A 16,021-nucleotide genomic window follows, 5' to 3' on the forward strand; every position below is an offset into this window, starting at 1 on the left:
CCATGGTTATCAGAATTTTGGATACATTCATTTGTAGAAGTTGCAACATTTACCTCTGGTATATCACTTGATGTGGCTTACTGTAAGGTTACGATGGTTTACTTGACCATATAGTAAACCATCAAAGGAATGGCAGATGTAAACCTGAACTACGAACAAACATCAACAAAACTAAGTCTTTCACAACCTTTATGTACAATACAAAACATCTAAAATGGAACTACAATGTAGATGGTGTCTGAAAAAGTAAAAAAACAAAATTGTCTTTGTCGTAGGAATAGTCATGCTTTACAGTGTGGTATGATTTTTCTCCAGAAACCTCCATAGCCTAGTCAATTCAGTGGTAAAGACCGGACAAACGAGAATACACTGCAATACACACTTTTTTCCTACATCACAAGAAACACACATTTAAAGCAGATACATATACGCGTATGCTTTCTTTGCAACTTGCAACGCTCAAATCCAAATACAGTACACCATATGATGAATCCAGCATTCACATTCAATACATCCAGTGTATTTACAGTTAAGGTCTGGATATAGTCTATTGCTGAAGGCTAGCCTTACTTTGTATTCAATGTTGTATTCCAAAAATATAATAACAAAATATTTATTTTGTCAAGGAACTTCTTTCTGGCATTTGAGCACTTGTGTTGAACGTATGCAGTCAGATATATGGGGAGGGGGGGGAATAAACCACACTACTGATCTTATACTAATGTCCTGAGAATAGAGAGTACTGAGACCCGGTTACTGCAGGTTAAAGCAGGTTTTTATGACCGCCAAATAGAGACCACACCGACTTCTACCACTTTTTTTTATTTGTTCTGTTAACCCGGAAAGATGCTTAACCCAACATGCCATCATGTCAGGTCATTGTTCCATTCATGTTTTTAAAGAGATGATGGCCAACAGGTGGCAGGCATCGGTGAGAACATTATTTTCCCACAATACACTTGATGGGATAATCTGTGGCACTGTCAGAAAACTTGAAAGAATGTGCATTTCCCCTTCCTTGTTTCCCTGAGGTAAGCACATATTTATAAGTGACTGAATAGGTTTAACTAAGCAAAATCCTATTACTTTCAACAATCCAACCAATTAAGATCTGTGATTACTTCAAAGGAAAGTAGGACGGAAAAACGCAAGTCAACTATTCGAAAAGGCTCAGAGGTCTTGCATTTCCTCATCAAGGCCCTCGTCCAGGCCCTCGTCATCTTCCTCCGCCCTGGCGTCCACCTCGGCCGTGTCGGAGAACTCATGCAGCAGGACGTACTCGCGGCTACTGAAGCCAAACTTGAGCACGTCCTTCTCCTTGAGCTCGTAGTAGCGCTGCGCCTCGATGCGCTGGTTGTTCAGGTAGGTGCCATTGCCCGAACCTAGGTCAATGATGTAGGGCTTCACCCGCCGCCCGCCAGTTCCATCAGAACGCGTGAACTCCACCAGCCTGGAAATCAGCAAACACAGAACTACATTACCCAAAGGTTGAAAGTGTCCCAACGCAGAACTACATAGCCTAGAGCAGGCCTGTCCAGGCCTATCCAACACTGTTCCAGGAGAGCTACCGTCATGGAGGATTGCGCTCCAACCCTAATCATCTGATTCTAGTTATTAGCTGGTTGATAAACTGAATCAGGCTAGTTACAACTGGGGTTGAAACGAAAACCTACAGGTGGGCAGCTCTCCAGGAACAGGGTTGGAGAGTCCTGACCTAGAGATTGAAATCACATAAACCCAACAGAACTGCATTAACCAGATGTTAAGTGTCAGACTTCAACAAAATGTTTGGAAATGATGTAAGATGGGAAAATGTCATAATTTCAAAACATAGAGATGATTTTCGAAGGATCAGCAGCTAAAATAATGTCATCCCGAGGGCCTGATTTGAGCAACCAAATGATTGTCAGATCTCACCTGTACTGGAACACTGCGTGCTGTTTGGAGCAAGAGGGGTGGTCGATGGGGATATCAGCAATCTTCCTCTGCCGCCCCATCAGGTAGGCACTCTGCCTGTGGACGTACATGACCGGGAGCTGCTCATCGTTCTTGAAGGGGTACAGTCGCCACCTGCGCTTAGGGATGCGAGCCTCAGGGGGCTCGTTGTACTTGATCACTTCCCCCCTGAACGTGTTGGTATCTTCCGTGAGCGCGCCAGACAGTTCAAAGTTGGGCTTCTCTTTATCAACTGGGGGGCTGTCTTTGCCCTCGCCCCCCTCTTGGGTACCTTGTCCGAAAGCTTGCCCCTCACCGTTGTTCTCCTCAAACCGGTGCCGGTTGTCCCGTCGTTGATTGTCATGCTGCTGTCTCTCAGCTTGCTGCTCCTGGAAGGAGCGGGATTCACGCTCTCTGGGCCTGTCCCCACCTCCACCCCGCTCTCTTTCCACTCGTTTTCTCTCCCTGGGTCTGTCAGATTCTCTGGGTCCGTCAGCCTGCTCCCACCTACTTCGCCGCACTGGTGGCTCTGAGGGCTCTGGTTTGTCATTGCGGTCACGCCTTCTACGGTCATCGGCACCGCGGTGGTCATCCTGCTCCTATAGGGGAGACAGTGGGACAGGAGATAGGGGAATTAACCTGATTCCAGAGTCAAGCATGGGGTCAAAATTAGTTGGTAAAGTGTTACTATTTAAAGAAGATAATTGCTGCATTAAAATATTACATTAATGCATTTCCCCAATTGTTACATTTACTCATAAGTAGTGGCAGAATCACCCGCTTTATTCTGACATCGGCACTGCGGGGAGGGCTTCGGCTCCTGCCGGTGTTTTTGGGCGATCTGTCTCGTCTTCCCAACGCCCTTCTACCTGGCGAATGACCTTTTGTCCTGGGTGGCGATCTAGTCAATCAAATCAACAAGGAAACGCTTTAAAAACCAATAGTGGAGTAATTTAACACCAAGGCTAGCTAGCTACAACGGACAGCTCCTACTGGATTCTTCTCTGAGCGACATCTGACAAATAATTTGTAATACAGGGTTTGACATACAGGATGATCGCTGGCCTAGGGAGTCAATCAGCCCTGTCAATGGCCTGCTTGGGCTAGTAAAAAAAATATATTGTAATAATGCTATTTTCAGGGCTATATAATTGATGAAAAACATAAATTCCCAAAGCTGTTACTTCTTTGTGTATATTATTTATTACACGCATCGCACACACAGCCTTTGAGAGGAATATAATCTGTTGGGCAGCAAGAGGATGCAGCTCTCAACTGGTTGTCACGTAGAGCAGCTCACAGAAGAACGACAGCAGTAGGGAAGACGTCTCAATTTATGATAACTACCAGAAAAAGCTAAGGCAACAAATGGGTATGCAAACCAGGTATTTAAAAAGTTTGGTCCGAAGATATGGTTAAATCCCTGCGATGCGCAATTCAGTCATCATGATTTGTTTGAATGGACATTTCTGAATACTTTCCTTAAAAAAAATGTTAAAATTACAATTAGGACTGCTATGTAGATTAGAGGTCGACCGATTATGATTTTTCAACGCCGATACCAATTACCGGAGGACCAAAAAAGCCGATACCGAAGAAAAGAAATGTATTTGTAATAATGACAATTGCAACAATACTGAATTAACACGTATTTTAACTTAATATAATACATCAATAAAATCAATTTAGCCTCAAGTAGATAATGAAACAACGTTCAATTTGGTTTGAATAATGCAAAAACGTTATGGAGAAGAATGTAAAAGTGCAATGTAAGAAAGCTAAGGTCTAAGTTCCTTGCTCAGAACATGAGAACATATGAAAGCTGGTGGTTCCTTTTAACATGAGTTTTCAATATTCCCAGGTAAGAAGTTTTAGGTTGTAGTTATTATAGGAATTATAGGACTATTTCCCTCTATACCATTTGTATTTCATTAACCTTCGACTATTGGATGTTCTTATAGGCACTTTACTATTGCCAGTGTAACAGTATAGCTTCCGTCCCTCTCCTCGCTCCTCCCTGGGCTCGAACCAGCAACACAATGACAACAGCCACCATCGAAGCAGCGTTACACATGCAGAGCAAGGGAAACAACCACCCCAAGGGTCAGAGTGAGTGAAGTTTGAAATGCTATTAGCGCGCGCTAACTAGCCAGCCATTTCACTTCGGTTACACCAGCCTCATCTTGGGAATTGATAGGTTTGAAGTCCTAAACAGCGCAATGCTTGACGCACAACGAAGAGCTGCTGGCAAAACGCACGAAAGTGCTGTATGAATGTTTACGCGCCTGCTTCTGCCTACCACCGCTCATTCAGACACTTAAAATACTTGTATGCTCAGTCAGATTATATGCAACACAGGACACGCTAGATAATATCTAGTAATATCAACCATGTGTCGTTAACTAGTGACTATGATTGATTGTTTTTTATAAGATAAGCTTAATGCTAGCTAGCAACTTACCATGGCTTACTGCATTTGCGTAACAGGCAGTCTCCTTGTGGAGTGCAACGAGAGAGAGGCATGTCGGATCCCGAGCTGACAAGGTGAAAATCTGTCTTTCTGCCCCTGAACGAGGCAGTTAACCGTCATTGAAAATAAGAATGTGTTCTTAATTGACTTGCCTAGTTAAATAAAGCTAAAATAAAAGGTGCAAAAAAATATATATATTGGCAAATCGGCGCCCAAAAATACCGGTTTCCGATTAGTATGAAAACTTGAAATTGGCCCTAATTAATCGGCCACTCCGATTAATCGGTCAACCTCTAATGTAGATCTACCTGGCAGAATGATATCATGATGATTTTGAGCAATTGGGTCAGCATTTGTTTTGCAAACTCTGGCATCAAATTTAGGCTACACTGTACAGTAGAGAAACACCACTAGCCAAACAACTGTCTCTTGGCTAGGTGTGCAATTGAATTGAAAGGCAAATTCACCCTCCCCTAAAATCACTTATGAGGTCTGGAAAAAATGTAGTCCCCTGATGTGGTTTATGCATTGTTCGGGGTGTAGAATGTCACATTTGTATCATTTTCTATAAAACATTTAAAAAGTGTGATTTTGAGAGTGAAACCCTGACAAAAATAGGAAACTCAGAAACCGGGAATAACAAATCTGGGAAATGGAATTTAGAAAAAGATAAAACTGATTCTATAGGGCCCTTTAGCCTGCTGACTGTTCAAAATTGTTAACAATAACAACCTGAGAATACGATAAGATTTTTTCCCTCTAAATCAATGTAAACATTAAATTGTCAAGTTTACAATGCAATTATTAGTGTATGGAGGGTAGGTTATTATAGGCTACTTGCTCGGCCGGCAAAATATGTATACAATTACCTGATATTGAAATTATGTGCAAGTTATCCTTTTTCACGTGAGATCTTGGCCCGGGACAGTATATATTTTTTCCCCCATTTGGGCCAGTAGCTTTCAGTTGCCACTGGCAAATGTACCATTTATAGCTAGTCCGATTAATCAGACTGTAACACAGAATTAATTGGTATATACAGCCTGAAACTAATGACTGCAAAATCATGTTTAATTGGTATATACATATATAATTGGTTCCTTAAAAATAATTTTACCTCGTTCCGAACCATATACCTACGGGCTCTCTAAAAAGTTGGGTAAACAATACCTTCCTGTGGATATTTTCTCAAATTGGAGAAGATGAAGGACAAACCACTCAGACAACCAGTAATGTTTAAATGTAATTTTATTAAACATTCTGGAGACATTTGTTTCAGGCTGTGTACCAATTAACCATGTATTACTGCCTGATTAATCAGACTAAACACATTCAAGGCCCTGCCTCGTCCTCCGTTGGGCAAATCCGACCATGACTCCATTCTCCTGCTTCCTGTTAACAAAGCTCAAAAAGGAGTGCTCAATACAGAAGTGGTGGGAGCAGGCGCGAGGCTACAAGGCTGTTTTGCTAATACAGACACTCGTGATGTGGCAGGGCTTGCAGGCGATAAGGGATTACAAAGGAAAACCCAGAGTAGCCCTGTGATGTAGAACTCCCAAACAAGCTAAATGCCTTTCATGCTTGCTTCAAAGAATAGAGCACTGTGCCTTGCTTGAAAGTCCATTTTTTACAGATGACTGTGATACAGCTCTCTGTGGCCGATGCGAGCAGAATGTTTGAAACAGGTTAACAATCACAAGGCCAGAATACCAGGGCACGTTCTCAAAGCATGCGTATACCAGCTGGCAGTGTCTTCACAGACATGTTCAATATCTCCTTGTCCCAGTCTGTAACCCCAACATGTTTCAAGCAGAATACCATTAGCCCCTGTTCCCAAGAGATTCAAGGTAGCCTGCCTAAATGACTATTGCCCTGTAGCAATCACATCTGTAATTATGAAGTGCTTTGAAATGCTGGTCATGAAACACATCAACCCCATCATCCCACACACCCTAGACCCACTCCAATTCGCATACCGCCCCAACAGATCCACAGACGGTGTAATCTCAATTGCATTTCACACTGCCCACTCCCACCTGGACAAGAGTGGAAATAATTATGTGAGAATGCTTTTCAAAGACTACAGCTCAGTGTTCAACACCATGGTTATGAGCAAGGAGTTGACTAAGCTAGGGGACCCAGTGACTGGACCCCTCCCTCTGCAACTGGATCCTGGTTAGGCAACAACAACCGCGCCAAGCTAACACTCAACATGGGGGCCCCTCAGGGGTGTTTGCTTAGTCCGCTCCTGTACTCCCTGTTCACCCACACAGCTGCATGACCGTGCACGACTGCAACACCATTATCAAGTTTGCTGACAACAAAGCTGGTAGGCCTGATCACCGACGAGTCAGCCTACAGGGAGGTCGTCGGAGTCTTAGCAGTGTGTGGTGCCAGGAAAACAACCTCAACATCAGTAAGATCAATGAGCTGATTGTGGACTATAGGAGAATGAGGGGAGAGCATGCGTAGTTCCTTGGCGTCCACATCACTAAGGACTTAACATGGTCCACACGCACACCCCCAGTCGTGAAGAGGGAACGGCAGCATCTCTTCCCCTTCAGGAGTCTGGAAAGATTTGGCATGGGCCCTCTGATCCTCAAAAAGTTTTACAGCTGCACCATCCAGAGCATCTTGACAGGCTGCATCACCTCTTGGTATGGCAAATGCACCAACCCTTGAGCACAAAGCACTTCAGAGGGTGGTGCGGACAGCCCAGTACATCACAGTCAGAGGAAGGCCTGAAAAATTGCCAAAGACTCCAGCCACCCAAGCCATAGACTATCCACTCTGCTGCCGGACGATCGGCTCTCAGACAGCATCTACCCCCAAGCCATAAGACTGCTCAATAGCCAGTTAAATGGTACCAGAACTATCGGCATTGACCATCTTGCACTGGCCCTATGCACACTCACTAGACTACATACACATTACACTGACACTCTCACAGACAATACAAACTCGCACACTTTTACACTCATCATTTGCTGCTAATGCTGCTCTGTTCTTTATTTTACTCTTATTATCAATCTTGATACCTAGTGACTTTACCGTCTTCATGTGCATATCCAGTGGAGGTCGACCGATTATTGGAGGACCAAAAAAGCCGATACCGATTAAATCGGCCTATTTAAAAGTGCAAAATGAGACATGTAAAAAAGCTAACGTTTGAGTTCCTTGCTCAGAACATGAGAACATTTGAAAGTTGGTGGTTCCTTTTAACATGGACTTCAATATTCCAAGGTAAGCGGTTTTAGGTTGTAGTTAATATAGTATGTATAGGACTATTTCTCTCTATACCATTTGTATTTCATATACCTTTGACCATTGGATGTTCTTATAGGCACAAAGTAGTATTGCCAGTGTAACAGTATAACTTCCTTCCCTCTCCCCGCCCCTACCTGGGCTCGAACCAGGAACACATCTACAACAGCCACACTCGAAGCAGTGTTACTCATCGCTCCACAAAAGCCTAGGCCCTTGCAGAGCAAGGGGAATAACTACTCCAAGTCTCAGAGCGAGTGACGTTTGAAACGCAATTAGTGCACACCCAGCTAACTAGCTAGCCCTTTCACATCGGTTACACCAGCCATTAGGCTGATAGGCTTGAAGTCATAAACAGCGCTGTGCTTGCGAAGAGCTGCTGGCAAAATGCACAAAAGTGCTGTTTGAATGAATGTTTAAGAGCCTGCTGCTGCCTACCATCGCTCAGTCAGACTGCTCTATCAAATCACAGACTTAATTAAAACATAACACACAGAAATACGAGCCTTTAGTCATTAATATGGTCGAATCCGGAAACTATCCTTTCAAAAACAAAACGTTTATTATTTCAGTGAAATACGGAACCGTTCGGTATTTTATCTAACAGGTGGCATCCCTAAGTCTAAATATTCTTGTTACAATGTTATGTCATAATTATGTAAAATTCTGGCAAATTAGTTCGCAATGAGCCAGGCTGCCAAAACTGTTGCATATACCCTGACTCTGCGTGCAATGAACGCAAGAGAAATGACAATTTCACCTGGTTAATATTGCCTGCTAACCTGGATTTCTTTTAGCTAAATGTGCAGGTTTAAAAATATATACTTCTGTGTATTGATTTTAAGAAAGGCATTGGTGTTTACGGTTAGGTACAGTCGTCCAACGATTGTGCTTTTTTTGCAAATGAGCTTTTGTTAAAATCACCCCCAGCGTTGCATTGATTATATGCAACGCAGGACACGCTAGATAAACAAGTAATATCATCAACCATGTGAAGTTATAACTAGTGATTATGATTGATTGTTTTTTTGTTTTTTTTTAAGATAAGTTTAATGCTAGCTAGCAACTTACCTTGGCTTCTACTGCATTCACATAACAGGCAGGCTCCTCGTGGAGTGCAATGAGAGGCAGGTGGTTTGAGCATTGGACTAGTTAACTGTAAGGTTGCAAGATTGGATCCCCCGATTTGACAATGTGAAAATCTGTCGTTCTGCCCCTGAACAAGGCAGTTAACCCACCATTCCTAGGCCGTCATTGAAAATAAGAATGTGTTCTTAACTAACTTGACTAGGTAAATAAAGGTATAAAAAAAGTTTACATTTTATATCGGCGCCCAAAAATACAGATTTACGATCGTTATGAAAACTTTAAAATCGGCCCTAATTAATCGTCCATTGCGATTAATCGGTCGACCTCTATCTACCACAAATAGCTCGTACCTATGCACAATGACCTGGTACTCGCAGTACATATTGTCAAATAAAATAAAACTTATTCCTCACATGCGCCGAATACAACAGGTATTGTCAACCTTACCACGAATTGCTTACTTACAAGCCCTTAACCAACAATGCAGTTAAGAAAATCTTTCCTAAATAAACGAAAGTATATATACACTGCTCAAAAAAATAAAGGGAATACTTAAACAACACAATGTAACTCAAAGTCAAATACACTTCTGTGAAATCAAACTGTCCACTTAGGAAACAACACTGATTGACAATAAATTTCACATGCTGTTGTGCGAATGGAATAGACAACAGGTGGAAATTAAAAGCATTTAGCAAGACACCCCCAATAAAGGAGTGGTTCTGCAGGTGGGGACCACAGACCACTTCAGTTCCTATGCTTCCTGGCTGATGTTTTGGTCACGTTTGAATGCTGGCGGTGCTTTCACTCTAGTGGTAGCATGAGACTGAGTCTACAACCCACACAAGTGGCTCAGGTAGTGCAGCTCATCCAGGATGGCACATCAATGCAAGATGTGGCAAGAAGGTTTGCTGTGTCTGTCAGCGTAGTGTCCAGAGCATGGAGGCGCTACCAGGAGACAGGCCAGTACATCAGGAGACGTGGAGGAGGCCAACAACCCAGCAGCAGGGCCGCTACCTCCGCCTTTGTGCAAGGAGGAGCACTGCCAGAGTCCTGCGAAATGACCTCCTGCAGGCCACAAATGTGCATGTGTCTGCTCAAACGGTCAGAAACAGACTCCATGAGGGTGGTATGAGGGCCCATCGTCCACAGGTGGGGGTTGTGCTTACAGCCCAACACCATGTAGGACGTTTGGCATTTGCCAAAGAACACCAAGATTGGCAAATTCGCCACTGGCGCCCTGTGCTCTTCACAGATGAAAGCAGGTTCACACTGAGCACGTAACAGACGTGACAGAGTCTGGAGACGCCGTGGAGAACGTTCTGCTGCCGGCAACATCCTCCAGCATGACCGGTTTGGCGGTGGCTCAGTCATGGTGTGGGGTGGCATTTCTTTGGGGGGCCACACAGCCCTCCATGTGCTCGCCAGAGGTAGCCTGACTACCATTAGGTATCGAGATGAGATCCTCAGACCCCTTGTGAGACCATACGCTGGTGTGGTTGGCCCTGGGCTCCTCCTAATGCAAGACAATGCTAGACCTCATGTGGCTGGAGTGTCAGCAGTTCCTGCAAGAGGAAGGCATTGATGCTATGGACTGGCCCGTCCGCTCCCCAGACCTGAATCCAATTGAGCACATCTGGGACATCATGTCTTGCTCCATCCACCAACGCCACGTTGCACCACAGACTGTCCAGGAGTTGGCGGTTGCTTTAGTCCAGGTCTGGGAGGAGATCCCCCAGGAGACCATCCGCCACCTCATCAGGAGCAAGCCCAGGCATTGTAGGGAGGTCATACATGCACGTGGAGGCCACACACACATTGTGACTTGTTTTAAGGACATTACATCAAAGTTGGATTAGCCTGTAGTGTGGTTTTCCACTTTAATTTTGAGTGTGACTCCAAATCCAGACCTCCATGGGTTGATACATTTGATTTCCATTGATAATTTGTGTGATTTTGTTGTCAGCACATTCCAACTATGTAAAGAAAAAAGTATTTAAGAATATTTCATTCATTCAGATGTAAGGTGTTTTATTTTAGTGTTCCCTTTCTTTTTTTGAGCAGTGTATATTATGTGAACAATATCAGATAACAAAAATGAGACTTTATACAGGGGGTACAGGTACAGAGTCAATGTGCAGGGGTACAGGTTAGTCAATGTGTAGGGGTACAGGTTAGTCAATGGTAGTGCTATTTTATTTTATTCCTCCTTACCATTTCATTTTTAAACTTTGCATCAATGGCAAGGGCTCGTAAGCAAGCATTTCACGGTAAAGTCTCCAGTGTTTGTGACAGTTTTATTTGAATTCTATTCTCTCACTGTTTCCAGTCAACTAACATTAAATTTGACTTAAATAGCTAATTGAGGGGAAACTAGGCAGCATTCTGCTTTGACCCCACAGTTCAGTCATTTACTTTGCCCACTACCAACTCAGTTCACATGGTTGGTACAATCCTGACACCGTTTTAACGTTTAGAAACGTCAATAATCATCACTTCCCATACGTCTTTCAAAACATATATGGCAGTTATCCATCATCAGAGAGAAAAAAAACACTTAATCCAAACGTTTTGAAGATCCATTCGGCTATGGTAGCCTCCACCAGATATAACTACACTTCCCGAGTTACGCTTACACACGGGTGTTGGGATGGAGCATGCTAGCAAGATAGCACAGGTGGTCGGTAGACTCGTCTTCCGTAAACAAGCACTTTAACATTGAGATATTTCAGTGTGGGAACACTAACCTTAACCTTATCAAGGCGTGTATCAATTTAACATTTTTTTTTAGTATTATATAATACTAAAAATAAGGTCCTTATACTTCCAAAGCCGCACCGCCAGCGACGTGTTCCAAAGACTCATTTGTCCAATGACTTGTGTAAAATGTAACAGAGTCATGATAAGGGCTAATTGAGGACTGACGTTAACGTTCCAAGACTAACTCATAACAATGGCGCCTGCTGGTTAGCTAAATGGTTAACTAGTTGCTATTATTGATATTGTGTAAAATCGTGGACTTGCAACCGCACTGTGTAATTTGTGCTCGCTAACTACAATACATACACCCATGAAATCAGGCTAGCTACCTGCTCGTTCGTCTCCTCTGTGGCGGTGGGCTTGGGCTGCCGTTGGACCCCGAACTCGAGTGGCGTGATCTCTGGGGCCTAGCAGGGCTCAGTTTCTCTTGTTTGATTTTCGGTTTTGAGTGTCGCACAGGAGATTTCACTCTTTTATGTCGTCTCTCTTTATCCATTATGAAACTCAACCAATCGTTGTTAATCGACTAAATAAAGGGTACAGCGAATACATATGTATAAAACGTGAACAACAAACTCCACTGCAAACGCTGAGAAAGTTTTCCTATTGTGCGCAAGGAAACGCGTTTCCACTTCCGGCAGAACGCTTTTTATATTTTTCACCGTGGCTATGGACTACAACACTTTCGTTCCGTTGTAATATTGCAGACATATTCTATCATATTTACAATGAGGTAATGCACCTACATATGTTATAATTAAATGTACTTAATTTTCCTGAAACAACTAAATAATGCATTCGAGCCGCTGGGAGAGGTTAGTGAGTCGCGCATGGAATTAAGTTGCCATGGTAAAAAAATAAAGAGTTATCAATTCACATTTCAACAACACATACATAAATCCATTGAGACATTACTTGCTACAACAAACCACGTTTTTTTTGCAGTAATCAAAGTATCACAATGATGCCTCCAGCTGATTCTCTGCTGAAATATGACAACCCAGTCTTGGTGAGCAGAAACATAAAATAAGTCACCAAAGGTAGAGTAACGTTAACAAAACGTGTTTCATGCTGGCTGCGAACGTTACTTACAGTAGCTGCATGTAACTAAATGTATCCATATAGTGGTATCTAACATACATTATTACATCCACAGGCATTATTTTGAAATCAATATCATGCCAATGTTCCTAGTGAGCGGTGAGAGATGTCAAACAATTGTCTTTGCTTTTTTTCAACATCAAATTGGCTGAAGATTGATATTCTTCTAATCTCAATGAGTACTGCAAATTCAGGCACAGCCTCAAAGTGGCCCCACAACAGCCTGCCATGACTGGACCTGTGTCACCTCCACCCAAACCCAAGACCCCCTCAGCCGATGCCAACAAACCGAGGAGATCCTCAATGCCATCCTACCACCCCGGTATGACATGACACGCACACATCTTTAACACCCGTCTCCCTATTTTTTCCCCCTTAGGGAAATTAACCAATATTCCCAGTTTTGTAAAACCTGAAATCTGGCAACCCTGTGTTAATCTCAGCTGTACCACTGTTACAGGGAATGTATGGAGACCAACCAGCTGTGGGTGCAGCAGGTGTCTAGCACGCTGTGTACCCGCATGGATGTGGTGCACCTATAGAATCAGCTGGACCCTTACCTCATTGTAAATATGATAGAATGTCTGCAATATTACAACGGAACGAAAGTGTTGTAGTCCACAGCTGCAGCAGACAGGCCAGGGAGACTGGCATTTGCCCAGTCCTCAGGGAGCTCTACTCCCAGTGCTTCGGTAAGGAGAGAGAGGAAGGAAAGATGAGGTGCATGGATGGTAGTAATATTGGAAAAGTGTGTTGGATATAAATTCAAAAGCCGGGCCAGTTTCCAAGAGGACCTAGATTAGGCTAGTATAAACCCGGTCCTGAACTAAAAGGCAATTTCAGTGGGTTTAATCTGTGTCCGAGTTGATCTGATTGGTTAAAATATCAAATTAGTGAAAACAAATATCAGAATTAGACTCCCTGTCGAAACCCAGCCCATGACGTCAGAGAACTCTCATCTTTTAGCACTTCATCTTACAGATAAAGCTAAAGATAATGCTATGCCATTGAATGATTATAAACCTTTTACCCCAAAGTGAATTTGATTTGCATCTACTTGTGTAGATCTCCGACGTGTAGAACGAGAAGCGGGACCTAGAGAGACAGGTTAACGAGCAGAAGGCCAAGACGGAGGCCATTGAGAAGAGGGAGACAGAGAAGGCAGGTGGAGAAGAAACACACAGAGGAGATTTAGTTCCTGAAGAGAACCAACCAGCAGCTCAAGGTAAAGGCGCCCAGTCACCATCTCTGTGCAGTCTTGCCAACTCCTATGGGCATTGTCGCTCCAAATAAGGCAGGATTTTCCTAACTCCTAGAAAGTTTTTGGAATGAAATCAATCAATTTATGTAATTTAAAATATACTTAACAAAAATAAACGCAACATCAAAAGTGTTGGTACCAGCTGAAATAAATTCTCAGAAACTTTCCACACACAAAAAGCTTATTTCTCAATATTGTGCACAAATTTGTTTACATCCCTGTTCGTGAGCATTTCTCCTTTGCCAAGATAATCCATCCACCTGACAGGTGTGACATATCAAAAAGATGATTAAACAGCATCATTGCACAGGTGCACCTTGTGCTGGGGACAATAAAACAAACTCTAAAATGTGCAGTTTTGTCACACAACACAATGCCACAGATGTCAACATTTGAGAGAATGTGCAATTGGCATGCTGACTGCAAGAATGTCCAATGTAGATTGCTCTACCATAAGCTACCTCCGTCATTTTAGAGAATTTGGCAGTACGTCCAACCGGCCTCACAACTGCAGACCACGTGTAACCACGCCAGCCCAGGACCTCCACATTCGGCTTCTTCACCTGCGGGATCTTCTGAAACCAGCAAACCAGACAGCTTATGAAACTGTGGGTTTGCACAACTGAAGAATTTTTGCACAAACGGTCAGCTTATCTGCATGCTTGTTGTCCTCACCAGGGTCTTGACCTGACTGCAGTTCAGCGTCGTAACGAACTTCAGTGGGCAAATGCTCACCTTTGATGGGCACTGGCACGCTGAAGAAGGGTGCGCTTCACAGATTAATCCCAGTTTCAACTGTATCTGTGACGAACAGATGCATATCTGTTTTCCCAGTCATGTGAAATCCATAGATTAGGGCCTAATGAATTTATTTGAATTGACGGATTTCCTTATATGGACTATAACTCAGTAAATATTTGAAATTGTTACATATTGCATTTATACTTTCGTTCAGTGCCTTCAGGAAGTATTCAGAACCCTTGACTTTCCATTTTATTAGGTTACAACTTTATTCTAAAATATTTATTTCCCATCAATCTACATAAGTATTCATGACAAAGAAAACAGATTTTTAGAAATGTTTGCTAATTTATATATATTAAAAAAAAAACATTTACGTAAGTATTCAGGCCCCTTACTCAGTACTTTGTTGCAGCACCTTTGGCAGCAATTACAGCCTCGAGTCTTTTTGGTTGACACCACAAGCTTGGCACACCTGTATTTGGAGTTTCTCCCATTCTTCTCTGCAGATCCTGTCAAGCTGTCTCAGGTTTGATGGGGACCGTTGCTGCACAGCTATTTTCAGGTCTCTCCAGAGATGTTCGATCAGGTTCAAGTCCGGCCCCTCAAGGACATTGAGTCTGGTTTGGCATTCGCCAAACCCAGGTTTGTCTGTTGAAGCGTTATTCAACACTCCAGAGAACACGTTTCCACTGCTCGAGAGTCCAATGGCGGCAAGCTTTACACCACTCCAGCCAACGCTTGGCACTGTTTGTGTGCAGCTGCTCGGACATGGGAAACCCATTTTATGAAGCTCCCAATGAACAGTTCTTGTGCTGACATTGCTTCCAGAGGCAGTTTGGAACTCGGTAGGGAGTTCCAAACTACACGCGTCAGCCCCGTTCTGTGAGCTTGTATCCTACCACTTAGCGGCTGAGCCGTTGTTGCTCCTAGACGTTTCCACTTCACAATAACCACACTTACAGTTGGCCGTGGCAACTCTAGCAGGGCAGAAATCTGACAAACTGATTTCTTGGAAAGGTGGCATCCTATGACAGTGCCACATTGAAAGTCACTGAGCTCTGGCAGTAGAATGCCCTTACTGAAATGTTTGTATGGAGATTGCATGGCTGCGTACTCAAATTTATACACCTGTCAGCAACAGGTATGGCTGAATACACTCATTTGAAGGGGTGTCCACATACTTATGTGTATATTTGATAGATATTTAACATTTCAATTTCTTCTCCTTTACAGGCCCAGCTGGAAGGGTTCATTGCGCCAAAAAAGTGACCCCTTCATTCCACAAGTGATCTATAACTGGCAGATTTCAGATCGTCCAACACAGCATTATGTAATAAGTCTACTTCATAACCATAAAGCATTGCATTACTATAGCGGAATAAATAAAACAATTCTAA

General features: G+C 43.1%; 1 protein-coding gene and 1 long non-coding RNA gene across 6 annotated transcripts; one reads left to right on the forward strand and one right to left on the reverse strand.

Moving 5' to 3' along the window:
- Nucleotides 1–172: 172 nt before the first annotated feature.
- On the reverse strand, nucleotides 173–12,154 carry LOC118364284 (smad nuclear-interacting protein 1-like). The gene is made up of 4 exons (XM_035745703.2): nucleotides 11,848–12,154; nucleotides 2,713–2,836; nucleotides 1,918–2,534; nucleotides 173–1,450 (listed from the first exon to the last, which is right to left on the reverse strand). The coding sequence occupies exons 1-4, from the start codon at nucleotides 12,012–12,014 to the stop codon at nucleotides 1,171–1,173; spliced, it is 1,188 nt and encodes a 395-aa protein (XP_035601596.1). The 5' UTR covers nucleotides 12,015–12,154; the 3' UTR covers nucleotides 173–1,170.
- A 5-nt stretch (nucleotides 12,155–12,159) lies between these two features.
- Nucleotides 12,160–16,020, forward strand: LOC118364285 (uncharacterized). Of its 5 annotated transcripts, none has more exons than XR_004821549.2 (6): nucleotides 12,160–12,251; nucleotides 12,464–12,527; nucleotides 12,774–12,941; nucleotides 13,080–13,311; nucleotides 13,685–13,844; nucleotides 15,858–16,019. It is a non-coding gene; the product is annotated as an uncharacterized LOC118364285 (long non-coding RNA). The 5 variants fall into 5 exon arrangements; XR_004821548.2 differs by having other exon boundaries at nucleotides 12,206–12,367; nucleotides 12,464–12,558; nucleotides 15,858–16,020; XR_004821551.2 differs by having other exon boundaries at nucleotides 12,208–12,367; nucleotides 12,814–12,941; nucleotides 15,858–16,020.
- The last annotated feature ends 1 nt before the right edge of the window (nucleotide 16,021 follows it).

The sequence above is a fragment of the Oncorhynchus keta genome, chromosome 31 (genome assembly GCF_023373465.1).
Source record: "Oncorhynchus keta strain PuntledgeMale-10-30-2019 chromosome 31, Oket_V2, whole genome shotgun sequence".
NCBI classification, from domain to species: domain Eukaryota; kingdom Metazoa; phylum Chordata; class Actinopteri; order Salmoniformes; family Salmonidae; genus Oncorhynchus; species Oncorhynchus keta.

Excerpts from the sequence above, each read along its gene's own strand:
- LOC118364284 (XM_035745703.2), bottom strand. The coding sequence starts at position 12,014 with ATGGATAAAGAGAGACGACATAAAAGAGTGAAATCTCCTGTGCGACAC. Across the intron at positions 2,837-11,847 it reads CAGAGGAGACGAACGAGCAG|ATCGCCACCCAGGACAAAAG; the intron begins GTAGCTAGCCTG and ends TTGATTGACTAG. Across the intron at positions 1,451-1,917 it reads CACGCAGTGTTCCAGTACAG|GCTGGTGGAGTTCACGCGTT; the intron begins GTGAGATCTGAC and ends GCTGATTTCCAG.